This window comes from Camelina sativa, chromosome 3, assembly GCF_030686135.1.
Source record: "Camelina sativa cultivar CO46 ecotype springtype chromosome 3, ASM3068613v1".
NCBI lineage: Eukaryota > Viridiplantae > Streptophyta > Magnoliopsida > Brassicales > Brassicaceae > Camelina > Camelina sativa.
Window position 1 is genome coordinate 5,236,184 of NC_141882.1, and position 24,165 is coordinate 5,260,348.

The 24,165-nt window shown below is 36.8% G+C and overlaps 5 protein-coding genes across 19 annotated transcripts; 2 read left to right on the forward strand and 3 right to left on the reverse strand.

Annotated features, from left to right (window-relative positions):
• Positions 1 to 968: 968 nt before the first annotated feature.
• On the reverse strand, positions 969 to 2,269 carry LOC104771848 (WD repeat-containing protein LWD1). Its single transcript, XM_010496455.3, has one exon. The coding sequence runs from the start codon at positions 2,140 to 2,142 to the stop codon at positions 1,102 to 1,104; it is 1,041 nt and encodes a 346-aa protein (XP_010494757.1). The 5' UTR covers positions 2,143 to 2,269; the 3' UTR covers positions 969 to 1,101.
• Positions 2,270 to 2,353: 84 nt separating this feature from the next.
• Positions 2,354 to 4,317, reverse strand: LOC104771858 (eukaryotic peptide chain release factor subunit 1-2). The gene is made up of 2 exons (XM_010496466.3): positions 4,170 to 4,317; positions 2,354 to 3,951 (listed from the first exon to the last, which is right to left on the reverse strand). Exon 2 carries the CDS (start codon positions 3,891 to 3,893, stop codon positions 2,589 to 2,591), a length of 1,305 nt encoding a protein of 434 aa, XP_010494768.1. The 5' UTR covers positions 3,894 to 3,951; positions 4,170 to 4,317; the 3' UTR covers positions 2,354 to 2,588.
• A 151-nt stretch (positions 4,318 to 4,468) lies between these two features.
• Positions 4,469 to 12,205, reverse strand: LOC104771869 (transportin MOS14). Of its 15 annotated transcripts, none has more exons than XR_015595207.1 (24): positions 11,104 to 11,520; positions 10,914 to 11,012; positions 10,607 to 10,813; positions 10,375 to 10,494; positions 10,207 to 10,290; positions 10,063 to 10,119; positions 9,726 to 9,854; positions 9,540 to 9,601; positions 9,391 to 9,447; positions 9,187 to 9,310; positions 8,645 to 8,779; positions 8,375 to 8,455; positions 8,001 to 8,114; positions 7,837 to 7,908; positions 7,527 to 7,662; positions 7,274 to 7,423; positions 6,851 to 6,936; positions 6,370 to 6,557; positions 6,012 to 6,104; positions 5,671 to 5,858; positions 5,452 to 5,563; positions 5,213 to 5,370; positions 5,008 to 5,124; positions 4,469 to 4,911 (listed from the first exon to the last, which is right to left on the reverse strand). XR_015595207.1 is itself a non-coding variant. In XM_010496475.3 (24 exons), exons 1-24 carry the CDS (start codon positions 11,305 to 11,307, stop codon positions 4,672 to 4,674), a joined length of 3,021 nt encoding a protein of 1,006 aa, XP_010494777.1. In that variant the 5' UTR covers positions 11,308 to 12,205; the 3' UTR covers positions 4,469 to 4,671. The 15 variants fall into 15 exon arrangements, 2 of the variants coding, with proteins under 2 accessions (XP_010494777.1, XP_010494786.1); XR_015595209.1 differs by having other exon boundaries at positions 8,654 to 8,779; positions 11,104 to 11,456; XR_015595202.1 differs by having other exon boundaries at positions 7,997 to 8,114; positions 8,654 to 8,779; positions 11,104 to 11,456.
• Positions 12,206 to 16,660: 4,455 nt separating this feature from the next.
• Positions 16,661 to 18,965, forward strand: LOC104771885 (high affinity nitrate transporter 2.5-like). The gene is made up of 3 exons (XM_010496494.3): positions 16,661 to 17,484; positions 17,825 to 18,300; positions 18,388 to 18,965. Exons 1-3 carry the CDS (start codon positions 16,801 to 16,803, stop codon positions 18,728 to 18,730), a joined length of 1,503 nt encoding a protein of 500 aa, XP_010494796.2. The 5' UTR covers positions 16,661 to 16,800; the 3' UTR covers positions 18,731 to 18,965.
• Positions 18,966 to 19,935: 970 nt separating this feature from the next.
• On the forward strand, positions 19,936 to 22,017 carry LOC147946603 (uncharacterized). Its single transcript, XM_087497169.1, has 4 exons — positions 19,936 to 20,312; positions 20,436 to 20,828; positions 21,036 to 21,141; positions 21,370 to 22,017. Exons 1-4 carry the CDS (start codon positions 19,936 to 19,938, stop codon positions 22,015 to 22,017), a joined length of 1,524 nt encoding a protein of 507 aa, XP_087353295.1.
• Positions 22,018 to 24,165: the final 2,148 nt, after the last annotated feature.

Sequence of the window (24,165 nt, forward strand, 5' to 3'; positions counted from 1 at the left end):
CTCTCACTTGGGCTTCACAAGTGGATGGGCTTCTCCATCATGTGGTCACATTTGCACAACATTTGATCAGTGACTCGACATTCCTTCTTAGGACCATTGAAAAGTCAAACGAGATTTTCTCTGACATCTCTTTGCTGCAGATGAAAATCACAGACACGTTAAGAACGAGTGAATATAAAAATTAAATAAAAAAAATCTTTATATAGTCTGAAGCCTTTTACAAGATTATATACCTTCGTCGTAATCTCAAAGAAAGGTGTGTCACCATTTATATAGTAATACCAGAAACGTATCATTAAAACATAATACATAAAACTCGGTTTAAGTCACTGCTAATGGATACTCCGAATTATCAGGAGTAAGAAACCAGCCTTGCATCCCTCTCTCCCAAATTTAAGCATTGCGTCGACCGATCACCACTGGATCATATAGTTGAAATGTATAGACTTGACGATCACAACACTGGAACTGAGGTTAATGTTTTTATACTTAACAAAAGTACCAAATCTTTAGAACAACAAACCTTAGTTGAACTAAAGTACTGACGGGTTGTCAACTAAGACCATCTTTGCACAGCTGAGCCATACTATCCAAAATTCTGTTGAGGATTTACCTTCATGAATTTGCCTGAAAGGCTTAGACTTAACAAGTTCTTAAAGCACTGAGAAAAAATACGAGCCTACGTGCAGGTATATTTTGCGACTTGTTCCCCATTGCGCATTGACTATAGAAAGCTAGTCGAAGAGATGCAATAGGAACTGAGATGTGTGATTAACTCTAGCTGTCCATTACTCTAATCAAATACAAAACTATGCCTAGTTAACCTCAATACACACTTCTCATGGATCAGACTGTAAAGATTGTACTAAGAAAGAAAAAGCGATGAAGCAAAGTTCAAGATCAAAGAATCATTCTTTCTTATCAATCATACATCAACAAGAGTCTGTTCAAGCTTTGCAATTTGAGGATACCAGAAAGATCAAGCAGATTCATTAATACCATTGATAACAGTCTTTACATAGTAAGAAGGGTAACCAGACCCTTATATGATAGAAAATGGGTAACCTAATCTGACAAGAGATGATAAATTCTTTTAAAAGATCAAACCCTGAGAATTTGCAGCTTGGTGGAGAAAGCAATGGCGACCCAATCAGGCTGAGAAGACGACCACTGCAGCTGCTCAATCTCAGCACCAGCTGTGTAAGCAAGAATAGGGTCAAGACCACCTTCAACATGCTGTCCCATCGATGAAATATCCCAAATCAAAGCTTGAGAATCATCTCCTGCAGTACAAATGTGGCAAGAGCTATGAGGCGCCCAAGCAATGGCATTGACACTAGACTGATGTCGCTGAAGCTCCACCACAGGAAGAGCCGGGAAACGAATGTCCAACACCACAACCTTAGCACTGTCCATAATAATAGTAGCCATGTACCTAGGATCCTGCTTGTTCCAACCAAGACGCACCAAAGGAGTATCTGGCTCAGAGCTCTCATAGATAATAGTCGAATGTTCTTTATCACGAAGATCAAACACCCTAACAGAGCCATCAGCTGAGACAGAGGCGAAAACACCAACACCACCCCAAGCAATATCAAAGACTTCTTTATCATGTGCAATTAGCTGAGTGTCAACAGCTTCACGCTCAATGTCCCAAATAGTGCAAGTCGTATCAGTACTAGAAGTCCCAATTCGACGCGGCTCAGCCTCGTTCCAGTCAAATGAAGTAAGAGGACCACAAAACTCACTGTTCTTGTTGCTATTGAGACAAGACTTGAGCTCAACGCGGGAGTGATCATCAGCGATTCGCCAAAGACGAAGGAAGTCACTAGAAGTAGCGAGAAGATCAGGTCTTTGGCATTCCTTGTCAGGGATGAAGATGGTCTTGGTTGGTGGATAAGGATGCTCGAAGGAGAGATTAGGATCGGAACGGATCTCTCCATTGGATTCATCGAGCTGCACAATCTCGACTCGGTTCGGGTACTGCTCGAGCAAGCTGGTGATAGCGAGACGGTACTTCTTATCGCGACGAACGCTCCAATTCATTGCGTAGATGTGCCATGGTGCTTCGTATGTGTAGATCTCTGAACGTTTTTGCTGCTCATCGGAACCGTCTTGGATCGGATCGCTACTCGTTCCCATCGTCAAAGTCGAGATTCCGACCAGAAACCCTAGAAATCGCCTCCGCTAATTCCGCCTCTATCACTTACACTAATAGAGACAAATTTGGATAATTCCAATTTTTTTATTTAATTCATATATTTTGTAAAACGACACCGTTTATGGAAGCAGAGTAAGCTTATATCGTTATCTGTGTCTTCATCAAGTTTCTAGGACAAAAGAAAACAGAAGCTAACAACAACAAAGACATGTTTAGAATCCTCAAAAATTACAACACGAAAATTGTCTAACGAAGAACAAAACAAAAGATTCAACTGTCGGAGAAGAAAAAAGCTTAAGAAAGAGACAAGATTCTCAATGTTCTATAGAAGAAAACTTAAATTTCTTTTCTTGATAAAGACCATCTTTATGCCACATTTTTCCCTCACTGTATCGATAACGAGACCATCACCAAAAGCTGTCCCACTTTAATCAGAATCTTCATAAACTTCAGTATCCGATAAATCATCAAATGTCCTCATGTCAAGCTGGTAACGCAACATACCACCAATCCCACCAAATCCTCTGCAAAACTGTGACCCTTCTTGGGATTTGTTTGTCACAAACTCAAGAGTGCAGCCGAAACGTTTGTACTCGTTTGCAAACCATTCGAGCAGAGGCATCTTCTCCTGGACTTCTAGCTCTGCGTTGGTCTCTGAATCATGGAAGTTGCTTGTATCAGACTCTTGATCTTTCCCCAAGTGTTTCACCACCATTTCTCCTGTCGCGCTGTTCTTTAGCTCGTACCTGTTTATGTCCAGATTCTCCCACACGATCAGGGTTTCGATAGCACCCATTTCTAGAGCCTTTAGAGTATCCTCCACACCGAAAACATACTTCCCGGTATCTTGACTTATCTCCTCAAAGTACTTTCCAATCAGTTTCTTCTCCTGTATGAACTTCACATTGGATAGAATCTCAGCAGACAGCTCAATGGCTTGGTTGAAACCGTTCTCACCTCCGTAAGAAACATCAACAACATTCAATATCTTAGCTTGAAGACGAGGATCAAACAACTCTGACTGACTGAGCTCGGTTTTGAAATCAGCTGAACCAGCGAGGATCAAACCAGAGACATTAGGCTGACTTGTAGCTGGATTGATGTAAAACTGTGTAGCAAGCTCAGCGGTTTTCCTAACATAGTTGTGTCTCTTCTCCATCCTAAGCCTAGCAAAACGAAGCGCAGATTGTCCTCCTCTTCCGTGCTTCTTCGGGAGATCAACAGTAAACTTGTGAAGAACCTCTCTTGTATTCCCACTCAACGTACCAAACAGCGTCCCATTTCCATCCATAACGATGAAACCAAACTTGTCATCAGACTCTAGAAGCTCATTCAGTGCCTCGGTATGGAACTTATTGTCACAAAGGTACAAGGAAGCGTTAATTGGCCTAAAGGGCTCGAAATCAAAAGTCACTTTCTTCTCTTTACCATCATCATTAACAATGGTTCCGGTGTAGAGAACAAGACCATTAGTAGGAACCCTGTTGTAAAGCTTCAACCTTTGTTGAGCAGAAGTGATGGCAGACAAAACAGACTGACGATTCACACGACTCTTAATGTTTGAAGCAGTTCCGTATTCATCACCAAGCATCTTGGTAACACGAGATACCTGATCACGAGGAGGCATGATAAGAGAGATCATACTCGTTCCATTACCTCTTGCTGACTCAAGTCCCTTGATCAGTTTCTTAATCTTCCAGATCTCAATGTTCGTATCCGATTCTTCTGCCATTTTTTTTGCTTTCTCGAGGTCGAAGATAGAGAAGGAGAAATCAAAAGCAAACCCCTAACTGCACAAAAGAACAAAATTAAAAGCAAGTTTGATAAAAAAAAAAAAAAAAAATGAGTACTTTTGAACAACGTGAATATCGGATTCGGATACAACACTAAGAAATCGAATTGGGGTTTCAACGGAAGTAAAGATCAAAACTTTTCTCAAAACGATTACGACAACAGAATCGATTAAGCAAAGAGATCGGAATCGCAGTAAACGCACGCAAGCACGTACCTTTTTCTCTCTCCTCCGGCGGCCTCACTCCTCCCAGGATTATTGATTCGAGTTCGACTAGGGTTTTCCCAGATTCTAACCCCCCAAAACCAATCACGTGAAGCTCACTTGATAACCATGAGATAAGATAACCGGATTAAATTTCCGTTTTAAAACCGAGATGAGCTGATGGGCTTTATCTCAGCTCAAAAAGGCCCAATTTCACGAAAGGTGATAACAACGCTAGTCTTCTACATTATTAGTAAGACTGCGTGCCGTTTTTGGTTTGCATCATAAGTTCAATGTAAATGAGTAAAAAATGTTAACAATGGGGTGTATATATTAAATATTATTCTTCTCATCAGATGAATCTAAAAGAGATGGCTAACGATTCTTCATGAGGTTTTCTTGCCCTCCTGTACATTAGAATCAGAGCATTGCCAGAGAAATGAAGAAGAAGATGCATTGCCCTCATTATTAAGGCAACACAATAAAATGAACAAGACAGAAGAAGATTATTGATTCAAATGATGTTTAGATTCGGATCGTTTCGATGAGAATCAGCAAAATCTCTCACTAATCGCTTCAATGCTCGACCATGTTTCCCTTGCATATGTCCTCCTACTTGACTGTTATTGTTTCCAAAATTGCAGCTTTTGTTCTCAAGGTAATCAATCCCTGCGCCCCCCAGAGCTTCTGACCATTCCCTCACTATGCTCTCTGCTTCTCCTTGCTTTAGATACTCACTCGGGAGTGCCCAAACCTGTATACATAAAAGAAAAAAGTCATCAGACCAAACAAAACAGAGGTGCGGTTCGGTCTTAATGTGGTCACGAGAGAGGTAGAGAAAGAGAGAAACCGCAGAGTTTAGCCATCCTTGAAGGGATTTCCAACACAACATTCCTTTCCATGAAGTCCTCTCACATAAACTGCAGATTGCAGCTAACTGTTGCAGTATCGTCGAACACTTTTGGACCTATAACAAAAACAGAACCGAAAAGGTGAATCAAAGATCCCAAATCCATCATTGCTTTTGCTTGAACGATTATACTCAAAATATTTACCCTTGACATAGCTGCAACTCCAAGTAGAGCATAGACCAAATTAGACAAAAGTCCCTCTCCGCAGTGAGATACAACCTGGACAGAGACCACGCTGAATGATCCTTCCGATATGCAATTCACAGTTTCGATCATGGATGAAAGCGAAACCTCCAAGAAACCTATAGAAATTCGAAAACACAGTGTTAGCAGTATGCTTACGACCCAAAGTTAATGCCAATAGTAAATAACTGCAAACTTACCTGATAAGTATGACATTGCAGCTAAAGCAGCACCTCGGTGCATAGCTGTACAGCAAATAGCCGCTTTGTGGAAAGAAATCTCAAGTAGTGTTCCAGACGTACCCAACAATTCCTGTGTCATCAAAAGAAATAAAACCAAACCTTCACCTCAAAACTCCTTTTAAAAAGATATGAAATTGAAAGTTATTTACTTCAACGAGCAAAGAGTGGTTGCAAAACCTTATGACAACCGCGGATCAATGCCGATGCGAAATTCACATATGCTTCCACCAAATCGGGTTCTTGGTCGCATATATATGATGAATTTATGCCCATCAATGATGATGCTTGTGTAAATCTCTCAAACGTAGTGATAAACAAGGACCCATATTCCTCCTTATGACAAAATTCTTCGGCGATTACACAGGCTGATAAAAAGTATGGGAAAATGCATACTTTAGAGAACTGGCTGATCAACTAATTAACCTAGGGTACAGTTTATTTAAGCTAGCCAATAACAGATGTTACTAAAGATTAAAACTAGCCTCTTAAGAAATTTTTCTCCTTCAAAAAACCCTCACCTGTTCTTATGTAACATTCTTGGCTTTGAAATGACAGAAAGTTTCTCGATAGACAGTCCAGTACACTAGGTAGTAGCAGCATAAAGTGCTCACCTGTAAATAATGCAAATCTTAAGGTGTTAAAATGTCAGTAAAACCTGCTAATGCAAATGAAAATATCGAAATGGCTTTATTTGGAGCCATAATGGTCCCAAAATCATATGCATAGTCATACTCTTAGGGTATGAAAGCAAAAAACAATTGGTAGATATTCTGAACTAATATAAAGGACGACATGGAATAACGAATTGTTCCAGGCTATAAAGGCATGCCAAGATGAATGTAGCGTCATAGAATAGAGAGATGAGAAGTTTGAAACCTGACGACTGGACTGCAACTGAAAGAGCACGACATGCTGCTGCAGCTAAACTACCACTCTCCATGTGTTCAGACCTAAATAGCTTCTCCAAAATGGGCCAGAAAACGGTCAACAAAGAAAGGATAGGACCATCAGCCACAGGGACAGATGACAGAGACGTCGCAAGGTGACTGAATACAGTTCCAATCCTAAATCACGAAACAAGTTAAGAGCAAACTAATCAATATAATATACTTACCAAAGTTTTGTACACCATATAACAAAAACTACCAGAGTGCAAGCTACTAAAGATCACGGATACTTTGTTCAGAGTTACCAAATCTATCTAACGCAGATGATCAGGGAAATATATGTAACGTAAAACTGTAACAATCTTTTCATAGATGACTTGAAGTCTCGACACCGCAAACAGGTCACCAAAAACTTCTAGATTACGCCACAAGTAAGCTAGATCGTAAATACAGCAGTCACAGAAGCAGACCTGTAAAGACCTCTTGTCACAGAGCTCAGCATTCGCGTGTAAGTGGCTGGACTCTGTCTACCAGAAGACTCAACGTCTACATCTACCTAAAACCACAAAGGTATTAGTCTAAATTCTATCTCAGAAGAGCATCAATCTGTCATATCATTGGGGAAGGCATTTGATTGGAAAAGCACGGAAACAATAGAAAATGAAAGAGAAAAGAAAAGATCATTTTCCAGATAGCACGTCTATCTACTTAGTGTTCTTCTAGTCACAGTTAAGAGTAAAATGTTGAATAGTGGCCTCAGAGATGTGGACAATTAGCTGATTCTTTTTCCATTAATAGAGAGCAAAAAAAAACGAACTACTAGTTCAGGAACAAGAAAGATAAGAAGAGCCTTGAAGTATATCTCTTTCTAACTAAACAATATAAACACTTACTAGTTTTGAAAGAACTTCATAACTTGACGAAAGCAATTGAGTCAATAATTTATTTTGTAGTTCTTTGTTAGAAACAGAGCCAAGGATGACAGTGATAGCGGTTATGACTTCTTCCTCATCTTCCAAGGCCAAATTCCACTGCTCCAAACACTAAGAAAGGTAAAAATAAAAACAATTCAAGAGACGCAATATAATATCAGTGTAATTTGAGTTTGTTTTAACAGTTAACGGAATGGTCAGATGATGTTGATACCTCTCCTATCCTCATTAAGATATCCAAATTTGAGGTTTCCTGGATTACAGCTGGAGCATCTTCGCAAATTTTACGCAGAGCAGAAGCACAAGCATGTGAACAAATAGGTTCAGAAATTCCTCCCGCAAGAAATAATCTAAAAGTAGAAAGACCATTAGATGATCAGACATATTGATGTTATAAGATATAAACATACACCTTCTACAAGACTGAAAAATACCAAGCAGAAAACAAAGAAAAAAGAAATAAACAGTTTGAAGCTCATATGACAAATATGTTATTTAACGGTCATTAAAGAAAGTATACTTACAGCAAGGGTCTGGCGTTACTTGGAAAAACAGAGATCCATCTTGAATAAGAGCCAACAACATCTGCCAGTGATCTGTATACCTAAAAGATGATTCTTGTCAAATGTTGATTGCATAAACATTACAAAAAAAATTGTTAGTAAGGCAAGGGTATGAACTGACATACAACACATATAAACCCCTTGAGCTCACTAGATGGCCTAGCGGAGAATGCAGAAACCAATTGCATGATCAGTGAAAAATCAAAAGCCTCTCCCTCTTGCAAGATAATTTCAGAAACCTGAATCAATAGAATCATTTAGTAAAAGATAGGGATTGACAATAGAAAATGCAACTCCAGAAAACTGCCAAGACTAAAGCTAACAGCCTAACATCACCAATCTCCCAAAAAAAATAATGGATGGATAAATAACAGAGAGACGGGACAATTAGCAGTAGAGAACCCATACAATTTGATCCCAACCTTCTCTGGGTTGTTCTGAAACCAGAAACTTAAAATGAAACAATTTGATTTAAAGAAAAGAGGTCAAGGTTGCTCACCGCATGAAGAGCAAACAATTTCGCCTCAACCTCCCTCAAGGGCATCGAAACATTTGAAGAAGGCAGACCACCAAAAAATAGCTACAGGTATATCAGCAGGAAAAGGTTAAAAATAATAGAACAAAGAAGCCGTTTTCAAAGTGACACAGTCCAAAAAAACATAAAAATTTAAGGTAAATATTCCTCTTACACAAACCCACAGCATAATACAAATTAGTGGTGTAGCCAATACTGACTTAAAAACTGAATCTGAATTGTCAATTGGCACACCTTACTCACAAATGTTGTAGGGTGGAGTAGCTGACAAATATCAACCAAGAGCTCAAGCAGATTATTTCTAAAATGCAAAAGGCCATCGGGAAGATCAAGTCCTGGACCCTCATCACTGGAGGTAAACTCATCAACCTGAAGATAGATCGCTAAGGAATTTTAGAAGCACAAAAAAGCAAGCACATGTGCAACAATTCATGGACTTATGAACATTTAGGAAATGACAAAGCTAGAAAATCAATATTAGGTTGATACAGTGAGTGAAATGTGGTAAAAAGAAGAAAGGTAAGACAGAGATGCAAGAAACTGTGAATGACAAGCCTAAAAGTTTCAAAACTGTGAATTGGAAAATAGTTTCCACCAAAACCTTATTGGTTGACCAAACTTAACCATAAAGAATATAATATTAAGGAGAGAATTCTAGGTTAACAGAATCGTACATTATAATTTGTTTTATTTCAAGGTATTCTGGTTCTACAACTGATATGATAGTACTTCTAGATATATGAAAACTGAACTTAAGAAAGTTGCCAAGATGTAACCTGAGCGCGGAGCACAAGAGCATCAACTAAAGCTGAGAAAACTGGTAGAAATATATCTTTCACACGATTTCTGTCATTCTGTCTGTTTCCACCTAGGCTAAGTATATATGTTGCAAAAGTTGACCTACGAAAAAGAAAAAACAAGTCTGAGAGCAAAGAACAGCCATATGGTTGTAAAGAAGCTTAATAAGACCAAAATAATACCAAAACTGTACAGTTGAGTCTGCAATCTCCCAGTCTTCACTTGGAAATGACACGCAGCTGAAAATATAATTGATGGACAGTAAAGAAGAGTAACGTGGAAAAGATAACTAAATACGCACGCAAACAAGCAATGAAGACCTACTACTCACCTCAAAATCGCATCAGTCAGAATAAGTGCTTCAGAACTTGCTTCAACTATCAAACCTGGTGCCTGAAACATATTGCAAACTGACGTAAGCCTCGAAACAAATCAAAATAATAAAGTTAAGTGAAGAGTACTAACGTCACAACATTATTTAACACTCATGATGAGATAAAATGGAACTCGAACTCACAGCTTGTCCGATTTCAGACATCAAGCATGCCAGGCCAGAGACAATTTTAAGATCAGCATTTATAAGAGCTGGTTTTAGAAGTGTATCTCTTAGAAACTGTACTTTGTACAATAAAACCTGAGGAAGATCCTGCAAGAAGAAAACAAGTCAAAGCTTAGAAAACCTAGACACATACACTTTTGCTATTGAACTATAAGATAATATGTAAGCTTTTGCTATTACACTATAAGACAATACATTGATACTAAACCCTATGCAACAGATAGCCATAACGTATGAACAAATCAGAGCAGAATATACAAATAAAAAATGTCAATACAATGTAGTTCAAACATACCTCATGCCGAGAAACAAGTTCAACAAGCACCTCAATGGCGAGATCAAAAGTAGTACCCTATGGAACACAGAGAAATAAGAATCCAAAAGGCAGTTTGTAGAAAAGTGAGTAATGTAAACTGAATACACCACAAAGAAAAGTCACCTGCAGGGCATTGAATACATAGTTAAGAAGGGGATGTGAAGGCACTGCGCCTTGTGGAATCTCAGAGAAACATCCAGCACGGACCTAACAAAATGAGGAAAGACATCAACATGAAATCCAGTAAAAACTACAACACGAGGTCTACATGAAAAAAATAAAACAACATACCCAACTCAGTAAGCAACGAAGTATTTTACGGTTGTTGTCATGCGGATAATGAGGGGAGACAAATTGCTTCTCAGACTGCTGGAGTAAGAAATCAAGAACCATGGAAGTATGCGAGAGAAGCTGTTACATAGCGAGGTTCAAAAAGCGAGGTCAAGTAAAACAAGGATAAAAAAACACACACACACACACACAAACTTTGAGAAAAGAAAGAAAGGAGAAGGGAACAAAAAACCTCGTGACGAAGATCAGATTGATGAGAGAAATGGCGAGTGTCAGATATCTCTTCAGGTAAGACAGTGAGAAGCTCAAGCAAGACGACATTACCATCATCATGAGCTTGAAGAGTCTGAAGTGCAAACATTAACTTATCAAAGGGCTTTGAATAAGGATCCGCGTGAAGAAGAAGCGCCGAGAGAGCTAAACATATCTGCGTCAATAGCTGCAATTCCCCCAACCACAATTCCAAAAAACACACACATAAACAAAACAAATCGTTTTCATTCCTATCGCCGGAGCAAACACAAAAACAATTAATATACCTGAGGAACACCGGAGCTGTATATCTTAGCAGCAAGAAGAAGAGCATTGAGAAGAGCATCTTTAGCAGTTGATTGAAGATTCGAGGCTTCGTTCTGAATCTGAAAACCCAAACACACACACACATAAAAAAGAGGGGTTAAAAACAAAAGAAGGGGTTTTTTTTTTGAATCTGCGGGAAAAGTTGTAAACCTTTCGACGGAGAATTTGGGCGGCGAAGAATTGGAGGTCGAAAAGAGAAACAATCGGGGAAGTGAGGAGAGAAGTGGAGACATCCCAAGCAGCGGGAGTGAGCTGGAATTGAACAAGCCATTGATTAGCGGCAACTCTGTTGGATGATTCAGGATCGTGATTCAATACATGTATTGCTTCTGCTACTTTCCTCTGTAACTCCATTCAATTCTTTCTTTTTTGCATTCCACTCTCTCTCGTCTCGTCTCGTCTCGTCTCCCTTCTCCTTCTTCCACTCTTGAGATGACTCTTCGGAATAATTTTTATTATTTTTTATGTTTTGAGAAAGAAAAAAAAAAAGTAAAATTAAAAAGGAAAAAAAAAACAATTTAATTCTTTTTTTTTTTAAGAATCCAATCAGAGTTACTTCTTCTCTTTTTCTCCCTCGGTTGGATTCAATTCGATATATCAGTTAAAATTTTCAAAAAAAAAGTCGGAAAGAAAGAAAATAAAAATAAAAAAAAAGTCGGAAAGGGAAAAAAAAAAAACAATACGTTACATTAAATATTTGTATAAAATTGCTAATAATGTTAATTAATAATTTATTCACAAAATGCAACATTCGGAATCGATGAGATTAATGCTTTCAAGATTAGTTGCATGTTGACTATTAAAGACATAAGTAGGATATTTAGGATTTGTAATCCGACAATCCAACCAAGTACTTGTGTACTACAGCAGACAATACTACAATTACTTACAGGTATTATTAGAAAGAGTTAGTGTCACAAAACATTAATTAAGTCTAAATTACACCCAAGCAACATCTACAGGCACTTGCCAAAATTGCCCAATTATATTTTTTGAGAACACTGTGGCAGGCTGTTAAAGGCCCATTAGGAAACGATTGTATTCTCAAAAGGCCCATTCAGTACCCAAGGTTCCCCGGTAAGCTAATAACAACAACAAGCCAATCAAATGCCGAGCAAGTACAATACATATTGAGACGTGTTACTTACTTCGGAAGCCATCATTTCACCAAGCCTACTGACGTTATGTCATCCAATTATCATATGGACATGGTCAATCCTCAGTACTATATGACGAGATTAATGATGGTATCGAGTTGGATGCATTACACTCTCGCATTTATAGACGAACGAAGATATAAAGGAGTGGGAGAAGGGTCGTCGAGACTCGAGACAAGGACAATTCTTTCTCCAACTAAGCCACTGCTACATTTTGGAGCTTACTTTTCTTTTCTCTAAGTGTAATTCAGTCCGCGTAATCTTAATTAAGTCAACGAGAACAATCTCTCGACCTCTTTCTTTGTCCATTCTAGTTTGTTTTTTTTTGTTTTTTCTGTTAATCAACGAAAATTTGATTCTGATTCTTTTCCACATTCTGTATATGTATTGTTACTATATTTGTTTCATTAAAAACTTTATAAATTGAACCATGATCAACCTCATCAACATTCCATTAATAAAAAAAATGTATATTCAATTTTATGTATTCCAAATTGTCTAATACATTGAATTAAAAATATACAGTGTGAACTAAAAAAGTTAATTGTATAGGTTATCCAATTCGAAAAGTTTCATAAGCTTTAAGAAATGATTGCCAAATATTTTTTCAAGTTTTCTAGGTAAAGTTGGTGAGTCAAACTCACAAATCTTTCTGTAATTATTATTTAAGTGTGCAATAATTTTATAAACCAACGAGAGTCGACATTGAATTCTTCATATGCATAAACTAAACCGGCCTTGGGTTGGGGGCTCCATCCGTAGGACAACATGTCGTGAAGAAAGTGTCTGAGACTAATGGTCAAGAATTATAAATTCATGTCGAATAAGAATAGTCCACATTCGATTTGACCAATGGGGATCCATGGTTTGGTTCATGTCTATATCACTTCATTGTCAAGTGGAATGATACTACGAGCTTATGGAAGTTTTATTTATTCATTCTTCTGGTTCAATCGTGCAGCCAGGTTTTACTTATGATTTTAATAGTTATACAAACTACGTTTTTATTGATAACTTGTTTTTATACCCTCGAGAGATTCAGATAGTTGATTTAAAAACTAATTTAGACGACTTTTGGAATATGCAGCTGAGAAATAATAGAAATAATATAGTTGGTCGAAACATCATTAATCATGCAAGATGTAATACTAAAGTCATTTTGATAGAAGTAAACTCTTTTCACCATCGCAAAGTACCGTCCGTACATTCACGTCAGGAGTTTGTTCTAATAAAGAATCAATTTTAATTATTAGTATAGCGTGACATTATATTGTAAACAAAAACCACTCTGATTTCAACCATAGTTAATCACTGTAAAATTTTAGATATTCAGTTTTATAATACCTACAAAGTTCAAAGGAATTAGTATGTGATTCTGCTTGGTATTTTACGCAATAAAAACGATAAGGTTACAACTTCTATTTTAGGTTACTAAAAGCTTTTAAAGAAACTCTTGTCGACAGAAGAAAGTTAGAATTACAAAAGGTAAAATGAAATTTGGTCCTGCTTCAAATTTATTGTCTCTTTTTAATTACTTAACTGCTATAGAGAGAAAACAAGATTTTGATGAGGTTTCACTGATGTCATATTTTGTATACAAGGATAATTGTTGAAATGTCAAAAGAAAATAGAAGGAGAGAATCTTTCTCGAAATTATAGTTTCATAGGATTCCAACGAGGTCCAGAGGTGAAGGAGATGCTAAACAAAAGTCTTCGATCCCAAGATTCCACATATTTGTATTACAAAAGTCCTCAGTTTCAGGGACCTACAGAATATTCTTCAAAACTAAACTTAAATTAACAATTCCAAATTGATTTCTCTTCGTCCAAAAAAACGGCTTACTTCTATAATATTTTAAATTATTCTTATGGTTTGTGTTCGAACAAGTTTCTAAACTCAAGAAAATAAAACCCACTAATAAGGAAATAATATGTTAAGATCTATAAAAGGTAAAAAGTAAAAACATTCTCAAGAGGTTGAGATATAATATCACCTCCTCCAAAATAAATAAACAAAAACATTTAAGATAACTTGAAATTGAGTGATGCAATGAACACTCCAAATCTATCCAAACGACTTATAGTATTTATGACACATTACAATTGTATAAACGTCATTTTCATGTGCAGTTGTGCACTTAGGAGATACTTAATTTGATATCTGAAAGATTTTTTTTTTGACTATGGGAATTACCTTTACAAAAAACTTGATGATAAAAACATAACATAATTTCAACAATTAAAAGACTAAAAGATATTAAAAAAAAATTATGTATCCATCAAAATGAATACAATCATCACAAATCTAGTAATAATTTATGAAAATAATAATAAACATAGTATTCCAAAGATATTAACAATTATTATTTCGTTGAAGTGTTAATTGTAGTATATATGTATTTCATTGTTATAAAATTCAATATATCATCCTGAATTTATTTATTTTTCTCTATAATTTTCAAAAGCTCACACAATTAATTGAATGTAAAAAAAGACAATCTAAGACGAAATCATATCTAAAATTTTCATTTTTCAAGAAACATTTAACATAAAACGACTCTTTACTGATCTCATAAATTTTGTTTTTTTCTTTCAAAATGTCACTATCTACAATAGATAAAATCATAAAAACTTAATGTTTAAGTTGGATATTCATTGAACTTATTTTTCAATATGAGATCTCTTATTTTGAGTTTGATGACTATGCAACTTTATGTCTTTAACGAATAGTACACATACTAACATTTTTGAAGAAAAAGTAAATTATGAAATCAATGAAGAGTCATTTTATGTTAAGCTACTCTATAAATAAATATTTTAAATATGATTTTTTCTTAAATTGTCTTTTTATATTCTATCAATTGTGTGAGTTTTAGAAAAAGATTATTAGAAAAAGGTAAAAAATAAATATTTAGAAGATTATGGTTTTGTTAATCCTCCATTTTGATTTTTTTTTTGTTTTTTTTAAACAATCATTTCATAGAAGAGATATATAGATAAACAAAGAGTTTAAAGAATCAACAAGTTGAGAAGTTTTGTTCCAAGAAACACACAAAAGAAAAAAAAAAAAAGAAAAGAAAAAAAGAGTAAGACTTTGCCCAAGTTAATGCTTCGAAGACTTTACCTTTGCCATGGTTAAGGAGCCCAAAAGTTCCAACTGTTCCCCGAGTCTCAAGAATTGACTTCGAGAACTAATATTAATAACAAAAAGTACAGCAACTACTGTATTGAATTCTAATAGTTATTGTAAGATTTAAAGTAATTAGTATACCAAAATTTTTTTTGAAAATTTGAAGTTACCACTATTTATGAGTTTTTGATAGTAATTAATAACAAAAATAAAATAACTACTACTCCCTCCATTTCAAAATATAAGATGTTTTAGAAAAGTTTGTTGTTTCATAATATAAGATGTTTTCAAGTTTTTATGCAACTTTTAGATTAGTTTAGTATTTTATATTATGCAGTATTGTTTCTGATTGGTTGAACTTGTTAAAAGTAAAAACTTCTTAATCTGCGTGTTTTAGTTAAAATATCTTATATTTTGAAACGAAGGGAATACATTATAGTAGTTAATTTATTGCATCTTATGCAAATACAATATTGCATGCATTTGGGGATGATATGTTTTTAGAAAATAAATGTTATTTAAATTTATTTACTTTTTTAGTTTAGTATTTAAATGTAATTTCGGATATATCTAGTTTAATACTATATATATAATTACTTTTTCAGTCGTGTAAAATTTGTCAAAACGACATTGACATTAAAAAGATCATGGTCATTGATTATGAGTTTTTTTTGTTAGATAGTTATTTATATCTGTAAGGGGTTTGTAGTCGAACACATGCAAAGAGTATTAATTGTCGCAAAATCGATTTGAGACTCTTTTTTGTCGTTTATTGAAATTCTTAACTAGATCTTAATGTCATAGTGCTCCAACATTCACAACAACAACAAATGGAGTGTTTAACATAGATAAACCTCAAAAGAAAAACAAAAGAAAATCATCCAAATCCAAAAACCTAAATCCACAACCCATATATCTAAATTCATAACCCAAAGATCTAACTCGAACTGTTGTCAAAAAAAAAAAAAAAAAAAAAAGATCTAACTCGAACTTAATATCGTGGTGGTTCACCATTCACAACCCAAAAACAAAAAAAAATGGAGTGTTTACTGTCCCTCAAGGGACTATCCTTCTAATTGAAACTAGGGATGGGTCTTTACCAAACCATCCAAATCGATTTGATATTAAATGAGTATAACTCTCGATCTTAAAACTAAAATACACTTTTAACTTGGTTATAATAAAATTTAATGTCAACATATAAACAAAACAAAAATTGGAGAACTAAAAAATTATACTAAATTAAAATTAAAATTAACTCAATACCATACCAAACGATATTTGAGTACTCTTTTGATCATTAGTCGTCCTAAACAATCAAAACCTAAAATTCATTGCATTTGCATAATAAAACCTTAGTGATTTAAATATTTTTCTTATGATCAGAAGAATATATCATCCAAAAAATTGATTACATCACACTTCACAAGAACGAACACATCCATGATAAAGTCAGAGCCTTAAACACTCTCCTCCTCTATATAAACTCATAACCCTCAAACCTGAGATTCCTCATTCCTTAAACCCTAAACCCAAAATTTTCCCAAAGCTTACGAAAAAATGGAGGTCGAAGGCAAAGGAGGAGAAGCTGGAACCACCACCACCGCAACTCGGAGGTTTGCACTTCCGGTGGACGCCGAGAACAAATCAACAACTTTCAGACTCTTCTCAGTGGCTAAACCTCACATGAGAGCTTTCCATCTCTCATGGTTTCAGTTCTTCTGCTGCTTCGTCTCCACTTTCGCAGCTCCACCTCTCCTCCCTATCATCCGTGAAAACCTTAACCTCACCGCAACCGACATCGGTAACGCCGGGATAGCCTCTGTCTCCGGCTCTGTTTTCGCACGTATCGTCATGGGCACGGCTTGTGACCTATTCGGTCCACGTCTCGCCTCCGCCGCTTTGACACTCTCCACCGCTCCCGCCGTCTATTTCACCGCCGGGATAAAGTCTCCGATCGGGTTTATCATGGTGAGGTTCTTTGCCGGATTCTCTTTGGCCACTTTCGTCTCGACACAGTTCTGGATGAGCTCTATGTTCTCTGGTCCAGTCGTGGGCTCGGCTAACGGAATCGCCGCCGGGTGGGGAAACCTCGGAGGAGGAGCGACACAGCTGATCATGCCCATCGTGTTCTCGTTGATTCGGAGAATGGGAGCCACCAAGTTCACGGCGTGGAGGATCGCTTTCTTCATCCCTGGTCTGTTTCAGACTCTCTCTGCTTTCGCCGTTCTCTTGTTCGGTCAGGTACAAAAACAAACACACTCTCACCGGTTTGGTTGTTTTGGTTTTATTCAATTTATCCGGTTTTGATAATTTATTACCGTTTTGTTTGGTATTGTTTAAATCGACTTGGTAGTATATTATTACTTTTGAAATAATATAATTGAAACTATTATAAAACTACCTTTATTATTAGTACTGTATATACGTATGTATAAATGAAACCGATTCGATTATATTTCTCTAAAAAAAAACCGGTTTAAAGATACCGGTTTGAATTTATTCCGTTCATATAGTAGTACTGTATGATACGGACCATTACTGTTATAATAATCTTAATTGTGTTCTTGAAATTTTTGAAAAGGATCTTCCTGATGGAGATTATTGGGCGATGCACAAATCTGGAGAGAGGGAGAAAGATGATGTGGGGAAAGTGATCAGTAATGGCATCAGCAACTATAGGGGATGGATAACAGCATTAGCATATGGCTATTGTTTTGGTGTGGAGCTTACGATTGACAACATCATCGCAGAATATTTCTTCGATAGGTTCCATTTAAATCTCCAGACAGCTGGGATTATAGCAGCCAGTTTTGGTCTGGCCAACTTTTTCGCTAGGCCTGGAGGAGGAATTTTCTCTGACCTAATGGCGAGACGGTTTGGGATGAGAGGAAGGTTGTGGGCTTGGTGGATTGTGCAAACACTAGGAGGTGTGTTGTGCGCATTTCTTGGCCAAATTCATTCATTGACATGGTCTATAGTTGTTATGCTCATCTTCTCTGTATTCGTCCAAGCCGCTTGTGGACTTACCTTTGGAGTTGTTCCATTTATTTCCAGAAGGTAAAGTGCTCTCGTCGTACGTACATTTTGATCATTGTATACATAGTTTGGTATTAAATTGTTTGTTTTTTTTTTGTTTATATGTAGATCTCTTGGGGTGATATCGGGAATGACTGGTGCGGGAGGCAATGTAGGCGCGGTCTTAACTCAGTTGATATTTTTCAAAGGATCAACATACTCGAGAGAAACGGGTATAACTCTAATGGGGATAATGTCAATTGCGTGTTCGTTACCAATATGCTTTATTTACTTTCCGCAATGGGGAGGCATGTTTTGTGGACCTTCTTCGAAAAACGTGACTGAAGAAGACTACTACCTCGCCGAGTGGAGTTCTAAAGAGAAGGCTAAAAACTTACATCTCGCAAGCCAGAAATTCGCGGAAACCAGCGTTAGTGAAAGAGGTCGGGCCTCAACTCATCCCCAAACTTGATAAATTTATGGTCTTTTTTTGTTTGTTTTAATTCATGTATGTATGCTTTTTGTCTTCTTCTCTTTCGTTTTGCTACGTTTTGCCTAAGAGTTTACAAGAACTACTCTTTTTATTTTATTTATAAATGTGTGATAAATTGTGTATGTTGTGTAAAACACCTACTGGTTACTACTTTCTTTGTATGGAGAAGTTTTATAAATGCTTGTTCATCATGAAATGAATCAACGTATTTTCATTTGGTATGCATAATTTATCATTTAGTTATCTTTTTTTGGCTGATCGTGATGAATAACGATATAAAATAATACAAACCACTAAACTTAAAAATTCTTGAACACATTTAACCTCGTAAACTTTGGATGCGTGTAGTAGATTCACATAAAAAAAATCGGTTATTTTGTTTAGTCCAAATAAGTTAGTCAGTTGAAAAATAAATATTAATTAGTTGAAATAACTTTATATTAATTAGTAATACATCATTAAGAACAAACAAAAAAATATTACTTTAATAATTAATTAAATGTAAATTCGGATATATTTAGTTTGCCGCTATATATATAATTAATTTATCATTTACGGAAACTTTGTCAAAACGACAATGATATTAAAAAGATCATTGATTATGATTTTTTTTTGTTAGATAGTTATTTATATTTGTAGGAGTTTTGTAGTCGAACACATACAAAGAATATTAGTTGTCTCAAAAGCGATTTCAAACTCTTTCTGTCGTTTATTGAATTTCTTAACTAGATCTTAACGTCCTAGTGCCGCCACCTTTTTCGCTGTTGGATAAGCTTCAACATTTCTTAAAGTCTTAGAGATCTTTATCAAGTTAGGTTAAGAGTAAAAGACAGACTTATGAGTTATCTAGTTCTAAGTACTAATGAGAATAGGATTAGCAAAGGTGTGTTAACTCTATAAATACAATTGTTTGAGTTGTGACAATTGGTAAGAGAGAACATTAAGAGCTTAAGAGTATTTAGTTTTGAGAGATATATTTTCTAAACATTAATAAAGAGAGCAATTCTTTATAAGCAAGTTGTGTTCTAATTTCTATATTTTGGTAGTAGAGCTCTTAAGTTATCGATCCTAAAAGTTCTTAAATCATCACGAAGATTATACGAACATATATATAGTCGTCGTAACCAAGTCATGGGAGACGACAGCACAGCTCGACTGAAGGATTTGTCACCACCATCGATTCAATGTCCTATGCTAAACGATTCAAACTACACGGTGTGGTCAATGAAGATGAAGATCTTGTTAAGGATTTACAAGGTATGGGACACAATCAAACCAGGATCAGAAGATACAGAGAAGAATATGCTTGCCAAGGGTTTACTGTTTCAAGCTATTCCAGAAAGTCTGTCTTGCAAGTAGGCGAACATGACTCTTCCAAAGGAATCTGGGAAGCAATTAAATCAAGGAACATGGGAGCAAATCGTGTGAAGGAAGCAAGGCTTCAAACATTGATGTCCGACTTTGAGAAGTTGAGGATGACAGAATCAGACACAGTAGATAACGTTGCAGGAAAGCTATCGGAGATTGCATCTAAATCTGCTGCACTCGGACAAACTATTGAGTAATCCAAGCTGGTGAAAAAATTTCTCAACAGTTTACCAAAACACAAGTTCATCCAAATCATAGCGTCTCTCGAGCAAGTGTTGGATCTAAATACTACAGGTTATCAAGATATTGTTGGAAGATTGAAAGCTTATGAAGAAAGAATCCTTGGTGAAGATAGCAATGGAGACACACAAGGAAATCTACTATATGCTAACTCTTATCAACAAGATTTTGGAGCTCAACAAGGCGGAGGACGCGGAAACAGAGGACGTGGAGGCAGAGGACGTTTTAACCCACAAGATCGATCGCCGAATCAAACACAAGATAAGAAGAAGAAGGACGTCTCAAAGATTATCTGTTTTTGGTGTGATAAGGCTGGGCACTATGCCTCTAATTGTCCCGAGAGAGTTCAAAGAACACAAGAATCACATAAAGTAGAGGAAGACGATGCTGAATCAGCACTCTACATGCACGAGGTGGTGTTCTTGAATGAAGAAAAACTAATACAAAAGGTTTACGAAAACAAAACAGGGTAAGAAGGACTTTGGTACTTAGACAATGGAGCAAGCAACCACATGACTGGAAACAAGTCTTATTTTTCAGAACTATATGAGAAAATAAAAGGCAAGGTGAAGTTTGGAGATGGCTCTTATGTCAAAATAGAAGGAAAATGTTCAATTCTGTTTCAAGGCAAAACAAGTGAACAAAGGATGGTCACAAACATCTATTTCATTCCCAGCCTCAAGAGCAACATTCTAAGTTTAGGACAGGCTGCGGAAATTGGCTGTGATGTGAGGATGAGACAAGACTACATGACGGTTCATGATCCAAGTGGGAGATTGCTAGTAAGAGTCAATCGAACTCAGAACAGGCTTTACAAAATAAATCTGAAAATTGGTAAGCCTATGTGCCTAAGCTGAAGACTTGAAGATGAGACATAGAAGTGGCATGCACGACTAGGACATATAAGTTTTAAAACAATTAAAACTATTTCACAACAAGATATGGTTCAAGGGTTGCCTAAAATCAGTGATGAGAATCGTATATGTGAATCATGCTTAGTGGGAAAACAGGCTCGTCAAAGTTTTCCGCAGAAAACCATGTTTCGAGCTTCCAAGCCACTAGAACTCTTACATGCTGATCTTTGTGGTCCGATTACACCACCAACCATCGCTCATAACAGATATGTCTTTGTTATAGTTGATGATTTTTCAAGATATATGTGGTCAATCTTGATGAAGGAGAAGAGTGATGCTTTTAGCATGTTCAAAGCTTTTAAAAATCTAGTGGAGAAGGATCTAGGGAAGCAAATCATGATACTCAGAATTGATAGAGGAGGAGAGTTTACCTCCAAGGAGTTTCATGATTTTTGTGAGGCTAGTGGAATTAAGAGGCACCTAACATCACCATATACACCACAACAAAATGGAGTTATGGAAAGAAGGAATCGCACTCTAATGGAGATGACAAGGAGCACTCTCAAGGCAATGAAGGTACCTAATTATTTTTGGGGGAAAGCAGTTAGACACTCCACATACATAATTAACAGGGTACCAACGAGAGCTCTTGAGAACAAAACTCCCTACGAGAGCTTGAGAGAGAAGAAACCAAACCTAGAGCATCTAAGGGTGTTTGGTTGTCGAGCCTATTCAAAAATTGAGGCTACAAACTTAAAGAAGTTGGATGATAGATCACAATCTCTAGTGCATCTAGGAATCTAGCAAGGATCCAAAGCCTATAGATTGTACAATCCATCAACAAGGAAAGTTGTAGTAAGTCGTGACGTAGTGTTTGACGAAAATACAAGCTAGAACTGGAATGAAACAACAAACGGATCGAGTGGGAATCCAGGTATGTTTCACATGAGGTGGGGAGAAGTTATTGATGCATGAGATGGACATGTAATAGTCAACAATCAAGATGAGAATGGTGAGAACAATGATCATGAGGATGATGTCGAAGATGATCAAGAACAGGGGATTGATGATAACATGGGTAATCATGGAGCACATAACGACGGAGAAGGAGTGAATAATGCAGGTCAAGCTGTTCAACCAGCTCTTCGACATTCAAATCGTCAAAGTGTTAGGCCAAGATATCTTAATGATTATGTTCTTCAAGCTGAGGAAGAATGTGAGAAGCTGCTACTATCTCTTGATGAAGAACCGAGAAATTTCAGAGAAACAGAAGGATTAAAAGAGTGGATACAAGCTTGCAAGGAAGAAATCGAATCCATTCACAAGAACAACACCTGGTTTTTAGTTGACAAACCGATGGAGACAAAAGTGATTGGTCTCAAGTGGATATTCAAAATCAAGAAAAATGCAGATGGCACAATCAATAAATACAAGGCAAGGCTTGTAGCAAAAGGATATGTGCAAGAATCAGGCATAGATTTTGATGAGGTTTTTGCATCGGTTGCGCGACTTGAAACCATAAGGTTACTAATTGCCTTAGCTGCTTCACATGGGTGGGAGATTCATCATTTAGATGTGAAGACATCGTTTCTACATGGAGAACTAAAGGAAGAGGTTTATGTAGAACAGCCTGAAGGATTTGAAATCAAAGGGAAGGAACACAAGGTTTACAAACTTACAAAGGCATTGTATGGTTTGAAACAAGCTCCAAGAGCATGGAACACAAAGTTGGATCAGATTTTAAAAGCAATGATGTTTAAGAAGTGTTCAAAGGAGACCTCTGTTTATCGAAAACCAGATGGAGAATCACTTCTAATAGTTGCAGTTTATGTTGATGATCTTTTTGTAACAGGAAATACTCTCAAAGCCATAAAAGATTTCAAGATGGGAATGTCATCTAAGTTTGAGATGTCTGACCTTGGAAATCTCACTTACTATTTGGGCATCGAAGTTCATCAAGGTGAGGATGGAATCGAAATCAAGCAGGAAGCTTATGCAACAAGGATTTTAAGAGAAACTGGCTTAGAAAGATGTAATTCAACAAAGATCCCTATGGAGTTTGGACTTACCGTGTCAAAGGCTGAAAAGGAAGAAGAGATAGATCCTACGAGCTACAGAAGGAATGTGGGATGCTTAAGATACTTACTACACACTCGACCAGACTTAGCTTTCTCGGTTGGTGTCACTAGTCGGTATATGCAGAGTCCTCGGCACTCGCATGGTGTTATAATGAAGCAGATACTTCGCTATCTTAGTGGAACCGTGTCTTATGGTTTGAAATATGGTCGAGGAGGATCAAAGAAGATTCATGGTTTCAGTGATAGCAGTCACAACATTGATCCGGACGATGGGAGAAGCACCAAGGGTCACATGTTCTGTTTTGGAGCTACACCAATTAGTTGGTGTTCACAAAAACAGGAGACAGTTTCTCTTTCGTCATGCGAAGCAGAGTACATGGCAGCAACGGAGGCAACTAAACGATCTATTTGGTTGCAGGACACTTTGAGCGAGATCACTGGAAAGGAAACGGAGCAGATCACCATTTGGATCGACAATGAGTCAGCAATACAGCTCTGCAAGAACCCTGTATTTCATGGTCGAACCAAACACATACACAAGCGGTACCATTTTATACGAGAATGTGTGGAGAGAGAGCTTGTTGATTTGAAGCATGTACCAGGAGAAGATCAAGAAGCGGGCATCTTGACGAAGGCATTGGCAAAGATCAAGTTTTGCGAAATGAGGAGCTTGATAGGAGTTGAAGACATTTCCAAGACCAGGTTGAAGCTTAAGGGGGTGAATGTTGGATAAGCTTCAACATTCCTTGAAGTCTTAGAGATCCTTATCAAGTTGGGTTAAGGGTAAGAGACAGACTTAATAAGAATTAGGAGTTATCTAGTTCTAAGTTCTAACGGGAATAGGATTAGCAAAGGTGTGTTAACTCTATAAATA